This window comes from Carassius auratus, chromosome 30, assembly GCF_003368295.1.
Source record: "Carassius auratus strain Wakin chromosome 30, ASM336829v1, whole genome shotgun sequence".
NCBI classification, from domain to species: Eukaryota; Metazoa; Chordata; class Actinopteri; order Cypriniformes; family Cyprinidae; genus Carassius; species Carassius auratus.
This window is the reverse complement of record NC_039272.1, coordinates 8881041-8902504: the sequence shown is the minus strand read 5'-3', so window position 1 is coordinate 8902504 and position 21464 is coordinate 8881041. Positions and strand designations below refer to the sequence as shown.

Below are 21464 nucleotides of genomic sequence, written 5' to 3'. Positions count from 1 at the left end.
GGCTTGTGAAGATGCCAAAATGGGCAATCTAGGCTGTCACGATCACTCTCCCAGACCAGATTCACAGCACTCACCGGTGCACTGACGGGTCGAGGCATCTAGAAAGTAGCGCTTGCCACATTCCAGCACACACTGCCCGTTCAATACGGCATATGGCAGCTGGCAGCGTTGGCATTGGTCATGGACCTGGCACTGCTCGCAGTGTTCATCACAGCCTGTTCATAAAAAAAAACAAGCGAGAGAAAGACACAACATTTTATTCATATTTAATAAGATCCAAGTTTTCATCTATCACTTTATCACTGAAATTTTCTCAAATTTACTGTTTAAAAATATTTGGGGTTGGGAAGATTTAGCATCTTCAGTATCACACAATCCTTCAGAAATCATTCTAATATGATGATTTGAAGAAACATCAAGAAACATTTCTTAATATTAACCTAGTTATAAACAATTGTGCTGCTTAATATTTTTTTTTTGGAAACTAATACAGTACATTTTTCCCCAATTCCTTGAATATAAAGGTTCATAAGAACGCAATTTGTTTGGAACAGAAATCTTTTGTAACAACACAAACTGTCACTTTTAATCAATTTAGTAAGCATTTATTTATATAAAAAAACTTGCTGACCCCAGACTTTTTTTACATTTATAGTGCAAAATATATTACATTATTACTAATCTTACTATTATAATGCATTTATAAAACATTTATATTGCATTTTAAACTGATTAAAATATAATACATTTAATACATACATAAATTTAGTTTCCTCCCTTTATTCTGCCAAACTGCTTTAGTATCAGTGAGTTAAATAATAAATGCCTACAACACACTATTGACTTCTTGATATCTAATACTGAAGAAAGTGAATTTCAGTCAGGAGCTTCTTTAATTCAGTCCATAACTACAACATTGCTGATAGACTTGTCTTTCAGTCTCATTTGAAATCAATCCATTAAAGTGCCATTAAACCTTGGCTATAGCACAGCGACTGATGCTGGCACTATACAGCAGACATTAGAGGGCCCCGACTGTGACAACTGACTGAGAGATTGAAATGTCAAAGTTTACTGAGCTGGAAAATTGATTGGTTGGACTAATAATGAAGGTTGCTATTTTTGTTGATGACTGACTCAGACATCTCTCAGCATCCTGGTAGAACCCCAGTGAGCATCCAGGCACACAAATGCCATCCTGCAGGACGTATCCCTCCATGCACTGCAGACAGTCACTACGCAGGGGTCCGCGGCACGCGTTACAGCTCCAGTCGCATTCTGAGAGAAACAGCGAAAGAGAGAGTGAGTGGGAGGGATATAAAACCAAAATAAAATGAACTGGAATGTGATTGAGGAAGAGGGTAAAATAAGAAAAAAGGCCATGAGATAAGAGAGCATGAAAGAAACGAGATGTGGATGTGTTGAAGAAAATACCAACGCTTCCAAGGCAATGCATGATAAAGACCAATCACTTTCAATTCATTATGTAAATTCCAATAACAATTATGGCATGCAGGAATGGAGAACTTTTTAGAAATGCTAATTAATAAAGCAATGCGTCATGAGAGGCTGTGTGTTATAGTGATTATACTGTAAGTAAAGAGTGTTCAACACAAAGTGAAGTACTTCAGAAAACAGACATGATGAATTTCATTAACATTATACAAAAGATATCAATGAACATAAAATAGTTACATTTATTATGTGTAACGTATGAACAGTTTGACCACCAAGTAAAATAGTTCATTAGACTAACTAAAAGATGTTTACCGTTAACAAGGCAGTAACTTAATATTTAATTAACATAGAAAGTTTTATTTAAAGACCACTTTGACACAGCTCATCTAATCAGAAACTGTATTGACCAACTAAAAGCCATTAAAACAACAATACGTTTTACAAGGGACATTTTATTTGAATTTAATGTTAAATATATTAAACTATGACATTTATGAAAACCAAAAATACACAGTGTGCTCGTCTAAGGCTGAAATTACCTGAAAAACCAAGCTCGAATAGTGTCTGTGCAAAAAATAAATATGAGGGATTTCAATACGCCACTTGACTTACAATGAGAAAGAGAGACAATGTTTCAGTTCTCAAATCATCTATTAAAGAGAGCGCTAGCCGACCGTTTGATAACTCACCAGCAGACCTCCGCTCTCTAAATCAGCTCAGCTCATTATAAAGCCCCATCACGCTCTTTCTGTGCTCTATCTATATAACCTCATCATCTCTTCCCTCATTCACCAAAATCATCTTCCCAAAATATTTCAAACATTTAACTGAGAAGAACAGTGGCTAACCTCATTAAACACAACATCAAATTTAGACCTCTGCGGTGTCCATAAAAGCAGCTCATTTGTCCATATGACATTTAAACCTGCGTTCACATTACCAATCCATAAAAACACAAACAATGTTGCATCATTCTTAAAGTGCTCCCTCCAAATATCATCAAGGTAACCTTCATTCACTGTACTGCAGGGGTAAAAATGCCAATAAAGCATTCATATGCCTGCTATTAATGTCTCTCTTTCTGCTTCACTCGAGATCACACACATCCAAAAACTCAAGGGACAAAAATTAATTTCTACAGTATCTCCTTTTGATCTCCTCTGCAAATCCCATCAAAATGAAAGGTCTCACGGTATGGGGTCTATGTTCAACATCCAAATCCCACACCACATCGCATTAAGATCTGAACACACCCACAATTATTAACGAAAAACAATCCTCTCTGCAATCACTCCTGCTAGCGTCTCCACAGTAATCTTCTATGAAATATATTTGACCTTAATTACTAGAAAACGTATCCTATTTTCCCCTGCTGTTCTGTGTGAGTATGTTAGGTATAATGGACTTGACACCGTGTATCCTACACTCACCAACTGTATGTGATTACAGAGAAAAACCAGGCATCACTACCAGAATTTCAAAATCACAAGCTCAAGATAACACATAATAAGTTCAAGAAGAAACATGCGCCTTGTTGCTAGGAGACACGTGACAAATGAAAACAACATGTGTTCTAAAATCGCCTCAAAATATCAAACATGTTTGATCCTCTGCCTGGATGAATTCCAGAAAAAGTCTGGGTCCATCATACACTGTGACCTTCTGAGAGATCTGTGTAGTGAATTCCAGCCTTTATATGATAATTGTTTAATGTCTATACAGCACCAAACAAAATCTTGGCTTCTGAGCACTACAAAAGTCATAAATACAACAAACATACAAATCAAAGAATCAGTGAAACAGAAATAGTGTAGTTTAACAATACAGGAATAGAAATGAGAGGTAATTTGTAGTCAAAATGAAGAGTATTCTATGTTTAACAGTGAAACCAGGCTGAGACTCACCTCTGCATGTGCGTGTGGTGGTGTTAAGATAATACTGATGAGCACAGCTTTCATACTGACACTCTCCAAACAGAAGAACTTTAGCTGGATCCCTACATGATGTACACACACCCGCCATCTCACAGCTCAGACACTGAGTGTCACACACTGAAACACACACAATAATCATTTAATCAATACTTATCAGACATTCGGTTGGACATTCTAATTTAGAAATAACTGGCTATTTTCTGTCCTGTTTTGATCCCTCTCATCAGAACGCTCTGTATGAATAGACACGGCGGATTGTAGATTTGGAAATAAATGCCCATGGCTATGATTGGCTGACAGCTGTGTATGTTTGACAGCCTACATCCTTCACAGATGGACACTGCTGAGATTTAGGTAAAAATGCATAAATACTCAGTACATATTAAACTATATGTAATACCTGTCAAAGCAATAGTAACCACATTATAAAAACAGTTACTCACAGTTGTGTGTTGCGACATTACTGTTGGATCCAATATAGTATAGTACATTGTCCTCTTATATGTCTAAAAATCAAGGGAATTTTGCTTTCTCAGTTCATGACACCTTTAAGTAAATGTGTACTTACTTTGGCACACCCTGTTTTCATCTGTGTAATATCCAGTTGGGCAATGAGGGCTGCAGAGACCTGATGGGGCCAGAACCTCAGGGGCCAAACAGGAAGTACAGGAGTGAGGACCACCCCCACTGCACTCCTCACAAGAAGTGTGACATTCTGGAGAACACGGGCACAAGACAGCAAGAATGATGACCAGATAATAAGAACAATAAGAATTATGATAATGAGAATAAGATAATTATGTCAAATGTTTCTCAACTTTGGAAATATGATAAGTAAGGCTTCATTTACACCTTAATTAAATACTATATAATTTTAAGGTGTACTATATATACACTGTGAACGGCTGTTGTATTTGATTTGTATAAAAGATTCACACGATTGATTCAGACAGGACTCAGGTTTTAGCAGATAAAGGTTATTAAAACCATTGAAGCTTGAAAAATAGAGCAACTTCTATTCATTTTGACATTTTAATCAGTGCTGTTGCCAAGGACATTTAAGTTTCATGACAGTATTATAAAGACAGAAGACTTGAAAGGAATACTGTTGACATCCAACTTGTACCCAGAAATTTCCATTCACATATGATTTTTAGTCTGCTGTCAACTTGACATATCACCTTCAAACAGGCCAAAGACATTTGGCAGTGCTAAGTGCAAGTAAATTCCATTGATGGTCTTCTGTCTTTAATGCACATAGAGTGTTATATGCAAACAATCGCGTAAAAAACACTTTTGCGTACACTCCCTTCAAGCAATTAAAGAAGGTCATAACAGTTTATAGATCACCTCAGCATCTTAAAAGATTCTGCATTAAAGCCAAGCACTACATCACACTCCCTAATAAAAACAAATGCACCGTCTCATCTACACTGTCAGCAAAGGAGCCACTCTCAAAGCATCACAGGTAATTGCATCAGGGTTATGAAAACAGAGGCTCCGGCTATATAACATTGAGAGATCATGTAGAATGACAAAGCAGTGTATAAAGAGGATGCTGGCACTGAGATTAGACGCTGTGTGTGTGACTGATGATGCTCAATCTACATAATGAATCTCAATGCTAGAAATAAAGCAGCACATGTTTTCTCAGAGGAAGACAGTTAGATGACATTGAAAGATGTGATGAATTATCATCATGTGATGCAGATTAGGGTTGCACTTGAACGTATTTCCCGCTACATACAGTCAGTTAATCCAAATCAGATTGCAACCATACAATTTACTGTTTGCTCAGAAGGCCTACTTTTCAAATTAATTTATGACTATATATAATTAGGCAATCTGAGAAAAAACGCGAGCAGGGGGAGTTGTGTAAACACAGGACAGCATAGCTCCATTGCTCTCATTATTTATTCATAAACATGTTTTAGATGTCAAGTGAACATGTGAATTCTTAATTTGTTACTTAAACATAATTAAATCCGACTTCATGCATTAATCTTGCAGTTTGCAGCATCAAATATTGCTATTGCTTTATCTCACAAAATCATTGCAAATCACATTTGTTGCACACTATAATTAGGACACAAAATAAATTCCTATACTGTATATAAGGGACACTAGAATAAGTAATATTTCATAGTTACAAATTTGATGTGTGTTATCACTTGATTGTTCTGCATAATAATGCAGTGGATCATGTGTAGCCTGGTTATGGGACTACATTGGATTTTTTTGCTCTGAATTCACTTTTTCTTTTTTACTTACTTTTGCAAGCTCCGTGCCACTGGTAGTATTTGGGTGGGCACTGTGATACACAGTGATCTCCCAGCAACAGCATCCTGGGAACCTTACACCACAAACACACAGTGCCAAAACCAGACTGCAGGTCTGCTACACACCGCTGGCATCCCTCCTCACACTCTGAAACAAACAGACGGTGAGCCTACATTATTATGCATATCCATAAGAACGTTCTGAACTGAAGTGAGGAAATGGAGGATAAAAGATCTTATCAGATTCTTATCTTCAAAATGTTCTAAAGGTGTAAAAGTAAACACTGTGTTCTTTGTATATCCTCTCTGACTCCTTATCAGCTGTGAGAGCAGACTGGCTTCATTGCCATGGACACGCTGAGGGCGCTGATAATAAAGAGATGCATATCAACCACTGAAAATCCTCGCTGGCTCATTTCTCAGGCAAGAGGCATCAGTACAGATTATTTGAATTATACATATAGTTCATGCTTTATTTACTCATATAACAAGATCTAAACAAAAAAGGAGGTCTGTGAAATGTTTCTGAGGCAAAGCAGTACAGTAAAAAATGCTGCTGAAACCATCGGCACATGATAAAAAAGGAGCTCTGAGAAATTGTGAAAAAGAGAATAAGCTTCTTTTAAATGTTCCAACAAAGTAAACATACTGTATATTTCAACATGCTGGACAATAACAAGTCCTGATAATTATTGTCTGTGGATATTTCATGTTTTTCAGATAAACTGCATATATTTTGAGATTTCAGTGTCAAAGTTCTGAAATCCTAGCACTTTACACCTGCAAGGACATATTTACAGAACATCTAACCTTAACCATTTCAATATATTTCAGTCCTCAAGCTTGCCTTTAGGAGCCTTTCACTGTCACATAAATCATTACATGCCAACAAGACATCAAAATACAAGTTTACACCAGTTTTAGAAAAGTTTCATGTTAGGCAGCACGCAGAATGATTTTAAATGGCCCGTACTTTCTAAAAGAGTGGTAACATATGCATAAATAGGTTTCATGAGGAAAAATGGATAACAGTTTAGTATAGGGACCAATTTTCAATATGAACTAGTTGATTATTACCATGCCTATTAATAACATATTGGCTGTTAATTAGTATTTATAAAGCACATATTCTGCATGATCACATTCTATAACTCTAATCCTACCCAGCACCTAAACTTAACAACTACTTTACTAACTATTAATAAGCAGCACATTAGGAGTTTATTGTTAGTTAATGGTTTAATCTGGACCCAAACACAGACTGGTACTTCAGCCACATTTTATTAATACCCAAATAACTGGATAACAGAATTAGCTAGATTCATAAATAAAGCTCCAAGCACATTCAACAACAGAATTAACATATTTCCTCATTTACGTACTCTTGGCATTAACAACAATGGCTGACTTGCCCATTGAACACCAAATCCTCCCCTGAAGGCAAAATGCCCATTTGACACCTTAAACCCAAGCTGGTGTTTTGACTTAAGATCAAAGGTGTCGCCTGAAAGCCTTTTAAGAATGTTTTGGTGATGAAAGACTGATTTTCACTCACCAATGCAGTAGCCCACAGCATTCAGGTACTGGCCCTCAGGGCAGCTGGTTCGGCAGTAGCCGTTATGGAGACTGGCGTGGGCTGGACAAGCAGAACAGTCAGCCTGAGACGGGCCCGTACATGTCTTACATGATGGATGACAGGCTGAAGGGAGACAAATGAACTACATTACATTCATAAAATAATCTACTTAATTGTACTAATCCACAAGGACACAGCCTTCGGAACAGAACTGAATAACACCCAAAAACACCTTGGCAAGTATGGTCCTGAACATGGAAACCATAGGGACATTTATCGAGACACTGCCCTTGATGAAGGACACTGGGCCGTATACAGGAAGTACAATTCTGGAAACTTCCACCGGTGCAGCCTGAACATGAGACGTGACATTCTGAGAGAGAAAACGAGAAAGAAAGTGATATTAGTCAAAGTCTTGTACACAAACTCAAACATTGTACCAGATAATATAATATAATATAATATCATATAATATAATATAAACTGTAATACTTCATAACTCTTTGCTGTTTTGTAATCAAATAATTGCATCCTAGTTTTAAAATGTGAAAGGTTTAATAAAAGTTTAAATAAATGTAAAAACTAAACTTTCAAAGCTGAGCACTCCACATGTACGAGGAGGATCAGAGAGCGGACCTCATCTCGGGGGGCTCAGGACAACAGTTTTGTAGAAATGATGTCCAGTCTGCCTTTAGTTCGTATATTTAGACAAAAATGCATTTGCTCTAAAAAGGCGGAAAGCTGATCCATGTGCACACAGCTGAATGAAAGCAGTGGGCTCCAAACAGAAAGCCTGTCACGGGTGTGAAGTCTGGACTCGTCTCCACTACTCTCCCAGATTAAATGTGAGAGACATTTGGCAGACACATGCAGACAACACACACACACAAACATACATAATCACTGGAAAATACAAAGATGCAGAGGCTCTTGAGAATCTCCTCGATTCGGAGTAAAGCCCTCAGAACACAGGTGTCAACAGCCATCCACCACTACGACCCAAATCATCTGCTCCTCTTTAAATGATTTATCTGTTCAGCCAGGTTTCATTGTCAATCAGAACAAAAGGTAATTCAGTACATTCCCCAAAGAAAAAAAATAGTGGGTGTGCTAAATACTAAACCAGGCAATCTGTATTCTACCCAGTGAAAGGGGAAGCAGGGCTAAGCTTTCTTTTAATGCAATTCAGAGACGCACAATAAATATGCCTAAAGGCCTCAAATATTGATCATTTTTCTTTTAAATGACATTTCAAGCCATGGGGTGTGTTTTGAAATGAAGCCAGGATATTGGGAATGAGTTTTGAGGGTTCACAGTGATGGGATGAATTCTTTAATGTACTTTTAATCGATTTTTAAACGCTGAGTGTGAGAGGCTACTGTACTGTTTGTTAAAACAGGCCTAAAAGGTATTGGGATTCTTTTGGACACTCAGAACCACACTTAAATGTCATTAGTTAACCACACATGTACAAAAAACCATTGCATATTTACTTCGATTTTCCTAGTTATCTATGCAACAGCCTTAAAACAAAAAGTCTCCAACTCTAACCTTTAACCAAGTAGGCTCTTTGTAAAGCATTTGAGAATGCAATAATGACTGTTATTAGTAAATGTATTAATGGTTGCCCACAAAATATAAGTAATAATTGAAATTATTTCAATTGGCTCTTGATATCACACAATAGTCACGTTCCAATCTAAATATTGTCTCCCTATTGAGTAAGACTAACACACAAACATACAGAGTCCAACAGAGAGACTGACTTTAGAGGGATTTACAGATTGGAATTTCCTCTGCAGGATATCTGATCCATCAACACATCCACACACACACACACACACACACACACACACTCCAGACAAGTAGCCCTGAGGAAGCTCAACATTTTGTCTGAGCATGCTGGCTCAACACAAAGGTCTCCATTGAAGAAAGAGGCACTTGTCATTATTATAGCAGCGAGCTTCATGACAGTGGACCCATTGAATGAACAGCCCACTGGCCACATTCTCACCCCCTTCAGTGATGTGCTTCTAAGTCAATTAAAACAATAATGCATTTTCTATTATTATTATTGATTTGGTAACACTTTACAATAGGATTTAACTGGTTAATGCATTCTATATGGTGTGTTATAAAAAGGACCAATAATTATAAAGCATTTCCTGATGTAGGTTAATATTAGTTTGTACACGCGTATATTAAGATATTTTTTTAACAAATATTATTTTTAAATTAACAGTATTTTTATGAAGAGATTTTAACATTTAACTGGTTACATGATATGCATCATGATGACATTAACCAACAGAACCCTATTGTATACTGTTACCAAATAATTTGATTTAATACAACATTTCATTGTGAGCTATTTTAGGTGTAAACGCAGAATGAAACTGATCATATTCTGACAAATAAAAGTTTTATACACCATATCTGACACCACTGTGAAGCTCTCAGCATGTGGGAACGCCATAAATACAGAACTGATTCACTGTGTAAAATTCAGAAACCATACAACGTGACCGTAAAAGCAACTGTAAATTTTATTCAGTGCTGTTGGGGTGAGGTGTTGGAGGTACTACAGAAAACCTGCAGTCCTTGAGGAATATACCACGAGCAGATGTTGTCATACTGTTTTAATGTAATACATTTCTGGGTTTGTGTATGACGGCTCACAACCGCACTATTTTACAAAAGATCAGCTCTTTTATTTTTGGCAGGATTTGGTCAGGATTTAAATTAAAAAATGAACAGAGTTCTCCACAGGGTGTTTAAAATCCTGTACAACAGCTCTGGTGTATCTGGAGGTAACTGCAGCTCTTCAGTCATCGAGGATTAAGACATTGGGAATAACTAGTGCAAACAACCTGCAGTGCGTCACTCAACACAACGACATGCACATTCTTTTTTCCAGCGTTTATCTTGCCATCACTTCACAATCAGGGAGCTACTGAGAATGAGCATATGTGTCTTCATCATCAGTGAGAAATATAAGAATATGTCTTGTTTGCTCACCTCTGCAGGTCCGATCTGCGTCAAGGTAATGCTGTGGCCTGCAGGCAGACATACAGGACCCGTGAGAGACATGTCCATTTTTAGGCAGCAGGACCTCTTCCTGTTTGACACACTGTATGCAGTCTGAGGAGTCCGGACCCACACAGACCCTACACAATGAATGACACCCTGAAAAGAGAAGGAAACATGCTGAAAAGAGTTTAAAAAAAGCAAAGTTCATGCACACATGAAAGCTGCACACAGCACTGTATCAAAAAGGGAATGTCTCTTTGATTATCACCGACCTTAATTTATGCTCCATAAAATTGTTTTAGAATAAACCTAAACTTTAGACATTTAATTGTATACCTCATAATTATAGTTAGATAGTTTAGACATTAAAGCTGCTTTTGCAAGGGGACCACAAGCTACATCCACACACTTATGATTTTCTATCATGGTGGGAAATTTTACATTGACTATTGTTTTTTAACAAAGTTAATGACATTTCAGTCCCCCCAAGCCATAAACCTAACCCTACTTTTACGAAACATTTTAGTAGACTACCAAAAGTTTGGCATCAGTAAGATTTTTAATTGTAGAATCAATGGTAGTTTTTTTTATCCACTTTTTTATTCTTTAAGAAAAGTTTGAAGTACAGCCTTTGTTTGAAATATTTTTTTTTGCAACCCTATACATCACACACACACACAAACAATAAATGTGTTTTTATGAATAAAATTATCAATTTCTTCAAAGGGTAGTGTATATTTTTCCTAATCCCTACCAACTCACTTCAGTGTAGATATTTATCTATATGCATCCAGTCTATATACGACACACACACACACTTCTGTGAACAAATAGGTTGAATCTCTACACAGAGTCAGAGTAGGTCATCTGTATTCAGTACACATACACACTCACCCGCAATGCAGTACTGATTGACATACCGGGGCAGGGGACCCATTACACTTAACTGACACAGGTAACTGATAACCTACTGAACAAAAATCCTCACATTCCACACTACCTTACAATGTAACATACATGTAAAGATCGATCTATAGGTCTATCTTCAACTATAAGCAACTTGTCCCTCCATTTAGTTTTGGATCTCTTTAAAATTCTGACCAAATTTAAAATCCATTTTTAATGATGCATTGCATCATTTAGTGAGTGGTCGAACCAAATCTTTGCTTAGTATTACACAAGAACACTTTTGGACAGCTCATCTTTGATCGATTCTCTTTTATCATGACCCAGTTTTCACCACATAATTATGTAACAGTGGAGGAATATCAGAGTTTTAGAAACGTAGTCGTACTGTGACAGTGTCCCCCTCTGGAGAACAGGCCCTCTCCGCAGGACTCCACACACTGGCCTTGGTTCAGGATGAGAGACTTTGAGCAGGAGGTGCAGTGAGACACAGCTGGCCCTGAGCAGGATGCACACGAACTGTGGCAGGCTGGAAGAATAGCATAGGCATAGTAATAGAAATCCCATGAGACGAGAACAAGCATAACTAACCAGGACTTCTTGTAACTTATAACCTTTCAGGGCCAATTTCATCAAACTTGTTTAGCAAAAATGTAACTTGTCTTGCTAGAGTACTTTAGCACATGTCAAATTCTGGTATTATGGTCGATTTGCCACTTCTGAATGTCCTCTCAACTGCAATCAGCAATAGCTAACATAATGTATGGACTTTCTTATTAGCTGGTTAGGTAGAAAATTGCTTGCCAAAAAATGTTATGCAAATTGACTGTACACCACAGGATTAGGCTTGACTGTATTAATATCACATTTTAAACTCAAAATCATGCATCAAACTGATATCCAGACATGACAATTTTCTAACCCATGTGGTTTTCCTCTGAAAACGTAGGTAAGACATTTCAAGGGACTGACTCCAAATGACAGGGAAACATTCCAAAGAATCATCTCTGGCAAAGAAAATGGGTTTCAGAAAGAATGGTTTTTCAGTTGGCTAGGAAAAGAGATTTATGAGCTTGTGTTTGCCAGTAAACCTACATGGACGTGTTGAACAAAATATTAAATGTGTGCAAGAAAACTCTTCACCTTGGCAACGGCCGTGGTCATTCTTGTAATACTGTGGTGGACATTGTGGTACACATTTCCCCTGATGCAGTGCATGTTCAGGGGGGCAGCTCATGCAGCTGGGGTTGTCAGGATGACAGGTTGCACAGGAAGGGTCACAAGCTACAACAGGATATAAAAATTTGCATCAACTGATACATAAAGAAGACACCTAACATTTGGATTAAAGAACTAGTGCAACCTCATGACTAAAATATCACAATCAAAATGATCGCTTTAAACGTGGCTTATCATTGTTGAATGTTAAATAAGTCCTGGCAGGAATGCATATATCCTCACAGAAACGTTACAGTCTCTGTGAGTTCGTCCAGATCGGTGGTAGCAGCTTCAAAACACTCCAATCAGTGCAGTCGAAACAGGATTTGAAGCCCACTCTGTTTCGTTGCTCAAACCATTAGCTATTTTTACCCATAGCCAGAAACCCAAAAACTCAACACAGTTCTCTCATATGTTCTCCCACAGTTCTCTCAGACAAGCTTGATCTTTCTCTGTAAAATACACATTTAGACTGTCATTCTGCATTTGCTGTAGGGTTGTCAAGGTGAAGCGTAAATGTATTCGAGGTGACATTTCTGAAGCAGGCTTTTGTGTCTTCATGGCAAGATATTATCATCAACAGTGATAAGACAACGAATAAGGCCATATAAATGCCATGAAAATCTGAGTAGTAAATGCTACATCCATTCAATACAAAATCTAAATATTTCCTATTTATATTCAAATAATAATAATAAAAAAAAACGAATTCAAATGATTTTGTGCACTGTAAGGCTAGAATACACTGCACAACTATGAACAGATAAAAATAAAAAATAAAAATGGTATCATAATTTTGCTAACACAACAAACACATGCAGAAACATATGCATTTATAGGAGACGTGTGACAAATAAAAGCAGGATGAGTTCAATGCTTGATATGCTCCGACTGGATGGAGTATCAAGCTTAAAAACAAAATATGTGTGAATCATACACTAGGCAATGTGAAATCTATCAACTCCAGCAGCTAAAAATCTGAAGACTGGGTCTGAAGTTTGGCGACTAGAGATGACACCTTCAGACTGCAAATCTGGATGAAATCTGGGCAAAACATAGTGCAGTGTACAGCAAATCTGTTTCATCAAAATGCTTTAATTAAAACAAACCACACAGAGTAATTAGATGTCAGTTCTGCCAGTCATACCATAACAGCTGCCTTGATTAGCATAAAAGCCTGGACCACAATCCAAAACACAGAATCCATCCTTCAGTAATTTGGAGGGGTCTGAGCATGTCAAACAATCCTGAGGCCCCGCCCCCTGACAAGATGAACAGGAGTCATGGCAACCTAAAGAGGAAGAAATCAATAACATATTCAAAATCTAATAAACAAACAGCATTAGGCAGAATTACAAGATTACGTTATGTTCTAGTGCTGTGTTGTGGCTTTTCTGTGAGGAATTAAAGGGAATTTACTTTGACTGCGAGGGAAAACAAGCCAGTCAGAAAAGAACAAAAGATGACCTTTCTGAGGTCTGAGGCAGAACACATTTGCATATATAAAGGAATGTCTCACGTTCTGAATGACAAATACAGAATCACATACTGTACATAAGATGCAATGTTGAATATGTGCATTAAAACACATAGTGACACAAATAACACAAATGCATCTCCACAAAGAATAAACTTATTTTATAATCAACCCTTGGTAAGATGGTACGACTATATCCAAAGGCCTACTGATTTCTAAACACCAATTACATCCTTTGCCAATAAATCTATCTTTAGGCCGAATCTTTTTTTTTTTTTTTTTCACTGGCTTGTCGTATATTTCCAATATTTGGGAAGCTTGATTGGGCTTTGGGTAAATATTGGAAGGAGGGTTTTCTCTTAGTTTTTCCCACATGGGTTAAGTTCAAGATATTTGCTTTGTAAAATAAGTGACCTAAATTTGAATAGTCAGGGGCCAGGGCACTAACTCAATCTCCCTTTAGCAAATTTACTGAACTGCTCCACATAAATATATCACACAAGCCTTAAAATCTCATCAATCTACCATCTCTATTTCAGACGGAGAGAGAGAGAGAGAGAGAGAAAGCTAAGCATTTATTCAAAATCACCTTCTGGCAGGCCTGGTTTCGGAACCAAATCATTGAGGGTGCTTCGGAAAATTGTGAGGGTGCTCGCAAATAATATTAATCCTAATTTTCAACTGTATGAAAGGATAGAAGAATACTTTTTGTACGCGAAAACAGAAATAATGACTTCATTCAATATTTTCTCTGTCTCTCTGCATCATTTTGAACACCCGCTGAACTCAAACTGTGTATGCTATGCTGGGTCAGCTGTGACATAAGGATATGTTTTCTACGTGTATTTACACTTTGATTTGAACAAAGCGTATATGTGTTGTTGATATTTGTGTTGAGTGTATCTGCTTGCGTTCAGCGGATATTCTCCAAAATGGCACTACAATGATGCAGAGAGACACAGAGTAGACAAATTGTTGAATAAAGTCGTTATTTTTTTTTTCTTTGTGTACAAATAGTATTCTCGTCGCTTCATAACATTACGGTTGAACCACTGATGGAAGATGGATTATTATGAAGATGTCTACTTTTCTGGACCTTTACAGTGTAATTTACTTGGAAGTCAATGGGACAGTCACAAACCTCCCGGTTTTCATCCAAAATATCTTAAATTGTGTTCCGAAGATGAACTAAGCTTTTGTGGGTTTGGAACGACATGGCTGTAAGTGATTAATGGCAACATTTTCATTTTGTGGTGGAGTAACATTTTAAGGTGCTATGCTGTTGCGTAGTCCACCAAGTCACTCTGATAATCTGGTCTCTAGATGTACCTCCAACAAGTTACACATTTTAAATAAATGCTGTTGAAAGCTTAAATGCTGAAAAAGCTGTAAAAAGTTTCCAGTTTCCATAAAAACTATTCATTGGCACAATTGTTTTCAACATTTAAAACATAAAAAGTAACATCATACCTCTTATAAAACCACACAGTTGGTGTCATTCATGTCCAGACCAAAAATGGTGAGGGATAAATTTCACATTAAAATGTAGTGCTTAAAAATAAAATACTGATACTTTCCTTAGTAAGAACCACTTACTTCATATCTAATGTTTTATTTTACATGCAATTAATTATGCCTTATGTCAAAATGTCTTTCAGATTTATGTACAAGCACTGTGGTTTTTTACCTTATGAATAATCAATGATTTTAAATTGTTACAAATGCCACGGAATCTGTGAAAACCGTCTCTAATTATGTTGTGCAGCAATAACATCATGAGACACCTTCTCTTATTCTTTGTGGGAATCTAGTGCTCAGGATTAAACTACAAATCTGGGCACAGCGCCCCATGTGAAACATTCACGGTTCTACATGGCACCTCTCCACAGACTCAGACACACTGGCACCAAACTGGCCCAGAACCCTGAGAAGCTGGAACGGGGCCAAACATTTTGACAGCCAACAACAAAGTGTGGACAAGAGATGTAGGTAACTGTGTTCAATGGATTTGGAAAAGCTTTGCATGCTAGAAAGAATTAATGACAGAACACTTGGCCATGTCTGTCAGCACAACTCTTTAAGTTGTGGCATGTAAGAAGTGTTTGGTAAGGTCTTTTAGTAATTTGTTTAAAAAAAAGCAAACCTCATATGTAACATGAGATTTAAAAAAATGTTTAACTCTATTATAACATAATTTAAAATGTAAAAGAGAAAAGGAGAAAGGCACAGACAAAGAGAGACAAAAAAGAGAACAAAAGATGAAGGGCTTCCTCTAAGATTTCCTCATTTTTTAGCTCAGCTAATTAACTCAGAGATTGAAACAAGAGAATGAATCGTTATCGCTTGGCCACAATAAAAATCTTCCACATTCAATTACTCAGTAAGACTCATTCTGGCTAAATCCACTATAATGGGCTCAACCTAAGCTGGATATTTCTTCTCCATCTTGTCACTTGTAGAACAATGTAGTCCAATCCATGGGAGAGGCTTATTAAAGTGTGAAATTGAATGAGAGTGGGGACGGGTAATTGCTGTACAGTCTAGTGGTCCCAGTCACAGACCAGTTAACAGGTCACTAATGCATGATTCCCTCCAGATTGGATTGCTATAGTCAGGTAGCCTGACAAGATCAGGTACCCATGTCTTGATGTTGATCCTTATGCAAGGAGTGAATGCACTTGCAGATGCAGTAAAGCTCCATCTGGCTTTAATAACGAAGAAGAAATCGACCTTTAAGAGCTAACATGACACAAAATGTTGTACAATAGGAATTCCACATCTAAATATATAAACTGGGTCCTTTTGCTATCATTACAATATAAGATATTATTTTCTATTTCAACCTGTTTAAAATGTAGTTTATTGGTTTGATAGCATAGCTGAATTTTCAGCAGCCATTGCTTAAAGGGGGTCGCACACTGGACGAGAAGCGCAGTGCGCGCCGCGTCGCGCCACGTCTTTAAAATTCAAACACATTATTCTCTATGGGTGAACACACACCAGTGGCGCCATTCGGCGTCCGTCCGCGGCGCCCAGCTACGACTCAGAACGCTGTTCAAATTTCTGCCGCGCCACAGAGCGCCATCTGCATAGTTTTATATTAAAAAACCCAGATGTTATAAACCGAAACTGAAATTAAAATACAGTACACTTGTTTCATTCAAATAAAACATTACAAAGTGTTTGGTTACGTTTTCAGCTGCACAGTTGCCTAGACAACGGATACAACAAAACAATAACAGACTTATTATAATAACACAGATTCTTTTCATTAATTAACGTTCAAAACTCAGCTTTTATCAATTAAAATCATATATTTAAAATAATAATAATAGATGAAGTTAAAACTCTCCCATCTTGCTGCGAAATTGAGCTCACGCATATAGAATGTGCGCATCCGGTGTGCGATACCTTGAGTTGTCCTACATGTGGCGCGACGCGGCGCTTCTCGTCCGGTGTGCGACCGCCTTAAGAATGGTCAGAAAATCATTCTATTATGCTGATTTGTTACTCAAGAAACATTTGAAAACAGTTGTGCAGCTTAATGAAGTGTGGAAACCATGACTTTTCAGAATTCTTTTAATGATTACATTTGAAACATTTTGAATAAAGTGAACTTGGACAACTGTTCACAGCAATTATTTGAAATAGAATAACATTCTAAATGCCTTTACTTCGAATTTGATCAATTGTATACATTCTTGCTGAATACAAAATGTACCAAATCACAGTCACTTCCAAAAGGCTGTAAATATATATATTTTTACACACATTATATAAATTAAAACAAATAATAGTATTGTATATATTTAATACAGATGCATATATTAAATATACAATTATCATTCAACTTAATATCTATTTAAATAAAATATATGTGTACATTTTTCATTTATATAGATATGTTTAAATATAATATATTGATATAATTTAAGACATGATTTTTGGGCAACATTTCTACGATAGCTCAACAAACGAATAAGTACTGTTTTGTTACAGTTTTACTGCCATCTTTCCTCAAGAGCTACCTGCTGAGATGCAATATATATACACTTCCTTTAAAGCTGCTAAGAAAGCCATAAAAGTACAGCAAAAGTAAACAGTACCACAGAAAGTCTAGACAATAAAAGTGAATGAAATGTAAACTGCAGTTGACTTACTGAGACAGCGTGTGTGGTCCAGGAACAGACCTCTCTCACAGGTGCTCACACATTGCCTGCCACTAAGGAGAAAGGACCCACCACATGCTGTGCATTCAAAGTCATTCTCACAGGTGGCACATGACGGCTGGCAAGCTGGCAAGAGAAAGAGAAGGGTGATGAGGGTTGGGCCATACAATTCGTTGCTGCGATATCAAATAACTATGTGATAGCTGGGTACAAAGTCCCGATACATTAATGGAGATTCTGTGTGAGAGAATTAGTAAAGCAGCTTTTAAAGATTTTTTCAAATGATGCTATAGCCCTCCAAAGTGGGGGGAAATTCCAGTGTAGGATCCGGTCTGTGTTTTGACTTGTTGAAATTACTGTGACAAACATGACTCATGTACATGTACATGCACATCCACATACAGTAATCACACACACACGCGCACACACAAACCAACAAAGCTATAGGATTAGCTTTTTATGGAAGTCACCCAAAGCAGAGGGCGTTTTGAGGATTTTAAAATATCATAGGGTAAAAATATGTTTAGGCCAGACGTGTGTGAATGTTGGATGGAAAATAGAAGGAGGAGGAGGATCAAGTAAAAAAGTAAGTGAGATGAAGAGGAGAAAAGCAATTCGTGCAACAAAAGCAGCGTGGTCTATAAAAGTAAAACACAATAATTTTTTTTTAAAAAAGTATGTTTATACCTGCACAAACTTTGCCCTGAGCAAAAAATCCTTCAGGACATGACTGCAGACAGCGTCCATTCATCAACAGGGCGGAAGGGTCCTGACAGCTGTCACAGTGATCTGGTGTGCCAGAGCATGTCAAACAGTCCTTGTGACACTGCACTGCTACAGACACACACACGAAACACAGTCAAACTCCTCAGATGACACATAAAGCTGCTTTACAAACACACATTCAAATTAGAATTGTTTACAGACTTCTTTTATCATTATCACCTCTGCTCTAATAAAATAGAACCAGTTGGCGGCTGTGACAGTACATTTGCATTTTCCTAAGGCTAACCTATTAAACCTATTACCTATTAAAGAACAACCATTAAAGTACCATTTACTGTGAATGCTTTGGGTATTTTTTTAAATTAAGAAAAGCTGTTCTTAATCATAGCCAATATAACATGATTATTGTCAAAGGGCTATTTAAGCAATTACAGGTACTCAAAACCTGTCACACGTCCAACTAATTAAAATACTTACATTTAAGTTAGGCTTGTGGATAGTGTGGAAATTAATCTAAACATAGTTCTTCACTAAACCATATACACGTTCAAAAAGTCAAAAAGTTTCGAATCTGTAAGATTTCTAAAAATACATTTAATTTAGGTATTTTATATTTGCCAAGGCTGCATTCATTTGATCAAAATATATATTAGAAATAGTGTTATTGTGCAAATCTTTAAATACCTTTAATATATATTTAAAAATGTACTTTATTCATGGTATTTCAATGCTGAATTTCTTCTAATATTGACATTAAAAGCATTTCTTGTACTTCCTAATATTTTTTGGAAAGTGATCCATTGTTTTGGGAGTGTTTGATGAAAAGTTCCAAAGAACAGCATGCCTTTGAATTTGAAATACTTTGTAACCTTATAAATGTCTTCAAGACTCAAAATTATTTGAACGGTAGCGTACCTGATTTTATTCACTCTAAACCATATATATGTGAATCTGAACCACTAAAGATCTAAAGTGTAAAAGTTTTGAAAATTGAGATATCCATCATCTGAAAGTTGAATAGATAAGCTTTCCATTGATGTATGGTTTATTAGGATCTGACAATATTTGGCCCGAGATGCAACTATTTAAAAATCTGGAATCTGAGGGTGCAAAAAAAAAAAACTCTAAATACTGAGAAAATCGCCTTTGAATTTGTCCAAATGAATTCTTAGCAATGGATATTACTAATCAAATATTACATTTTGATATATTTATGGTGGGAAATTAACAAAATATTTTCATGGAACATGATCTTTACTTAATATCCTAATGATTTTTCTCATAAAAGAAAAATCAGCCATTTTGACCCATACAATGTTTTTTTCATAATCAGAATGAGCTTTATTGCCAGGTATGTTTACACATACGAGGAATTTTTTTCGTGATAGATTGATTTTTGTCTATTGCTTCAAATATACCCCAGTGACTTGGGAAGATTGGTTTTGTGGTCCAGGGTCACATATTTTCTTTTAATATTAACAAATACTATTACATCATATAATGCTTAAAGTGCAGTTGCCAGTTGTATGACATCAAGGTAATTTCTTCTAGTCAACCACCAAATCTTCAGTGTACTAATAAACCATTCATAACTTCTCCACATGGTCCAAAAGAAACCTGAGCCTCTAACTATAATTCTCTTTGACACCATTACTTGGCACAAGAATTAATTACACAGTCTCTAATGAGCTGATAAATCCCTTGCTAAGGACTTTGGGTTGCAGGTTTCGTGCTCCATCCATGAGGCCAGAGCAAGAGACATGGAAATAGGGCAATGCAGAACATTAAAGGTGCATTGGCAATTATTTGATAGTCATTCTCAATTTTTGGACCGGACTGCAACCACAAGGCCAGACTCATATCCAGAGGCAGAAAATGAAAGCTCTTAGTCTTTATTATTTTCGGACATTCCCTCATAAATCACTTTTAATTAAATACCCTGGTGTGTGAATCAATAAGTCTGGGTGAAAAACTATCCTACTCTCCATTTTCCAGTTGAAGTAAGCATTTTTTCCCAGAATGACCTTTGAGACTTTCCATCGATTTGAAAAATCTACTTGTTTTGAGTGTAAATGTATTATGATATGGTCACCAGCTAGTAAATCCCTCCGAATCGCAGTGTTTCTCACAGTAACACTGCAAGTCATTATGTCTCAGACAGTCTCTCTGATAAAACACTGACGCTGGGTTCCTTCTGTTCCTCACAACAGGCAGTCAAGTAACAAATGGTTATGTGACTGTGAATGCATATACACTGCCTTTGTCTCATTGATAAAATCTGGACATCAGCCAGCTAACAAGCGCTATCACCAAGCAAGCTCTACTTCCATATGTGCTTAATAGTGCTTATGATAAATATAGAAGGGAAAAGTATGTTTTTTTTTTTTTTTGTAAACAGGGTAGCCGTTTCCTGTCCAAAGTGTAAGAGAAAAAATACTTTTTGACTGCTGCGTTTAGAGGATACATTAGCATAATCTCATAAGCATAAACACCGAGATGCCAAACGGTCAACCCACGCACATATAAACGTCCAAACAATTTCCCCTGTCTCTTCAGATCTATAGAAAACCAAAATGTAAACACAAACACATTCTGTTTTCTTTCTCTCTATGGTCTTTCCTAAGAGAAAGAGAGAGAGAGGAAGATGTATGTTCCTTCCTGTAGCATCTTTTGAAGTCACCGGGGAAATTT

General features: G+C 36.8%; 1 protein-coding gene across 3 annotated transcripts in view; it reads right to left on the bottom strand.

Moving 5' to 3' along the window:
* Positions 1-21464, bottom strand: part of fras1 (Fraser extracellular matrix complex subunit 1) — a 101550-nt gene that overhangs the window by 35373 nt on the left and 44713 nt on the right. For 2 of the 3 annotated variants that reach the window (XM_026211168.1, XM_026211169.1), the window contains exons 13-25: positions 18735-18881; positions 18039-18173; positions 13549-13692; positions 12327-12467; positions 11572-11712; positions 10266-10433; positions 7480-7620; positions 7227-7370; positions 5664-5819; positions 3961-4107; positions 3363-3509; positions 1138-1278; positions 75-215 (exon numbers count right to left, since the gene is read on the bottom strand). In XM_026211168.1, the coding sequence (XP_026066953.1) occupies positions 75-215; positions 1138-1278; positions 3363-3509; positions 3961-4107; positions 5664-5819; positions 7227-7370; positions 7480-7620; positions 10266-10433; positions 11572-11712; positions 12327-12467; positions 13549-13692; positions 18039-18173; positions 18735-18881 (1893 nt within the window). The remainder of the gene's footprint in view (positions 1-74; positions 216-1137; positions 1279-3362; positions 3510-3960; positions 4108-5663; positions 5820-7226; positions 7371-7479; positions 7621-10265; positions 10434-11571; positions 11713-12326; positions 12468-13548; positions 13693-18038; positions 18174-18734; positions 18882-21464) is intronic. The other variant, XM_026211170.1, reaches the window with a different exon arrangement.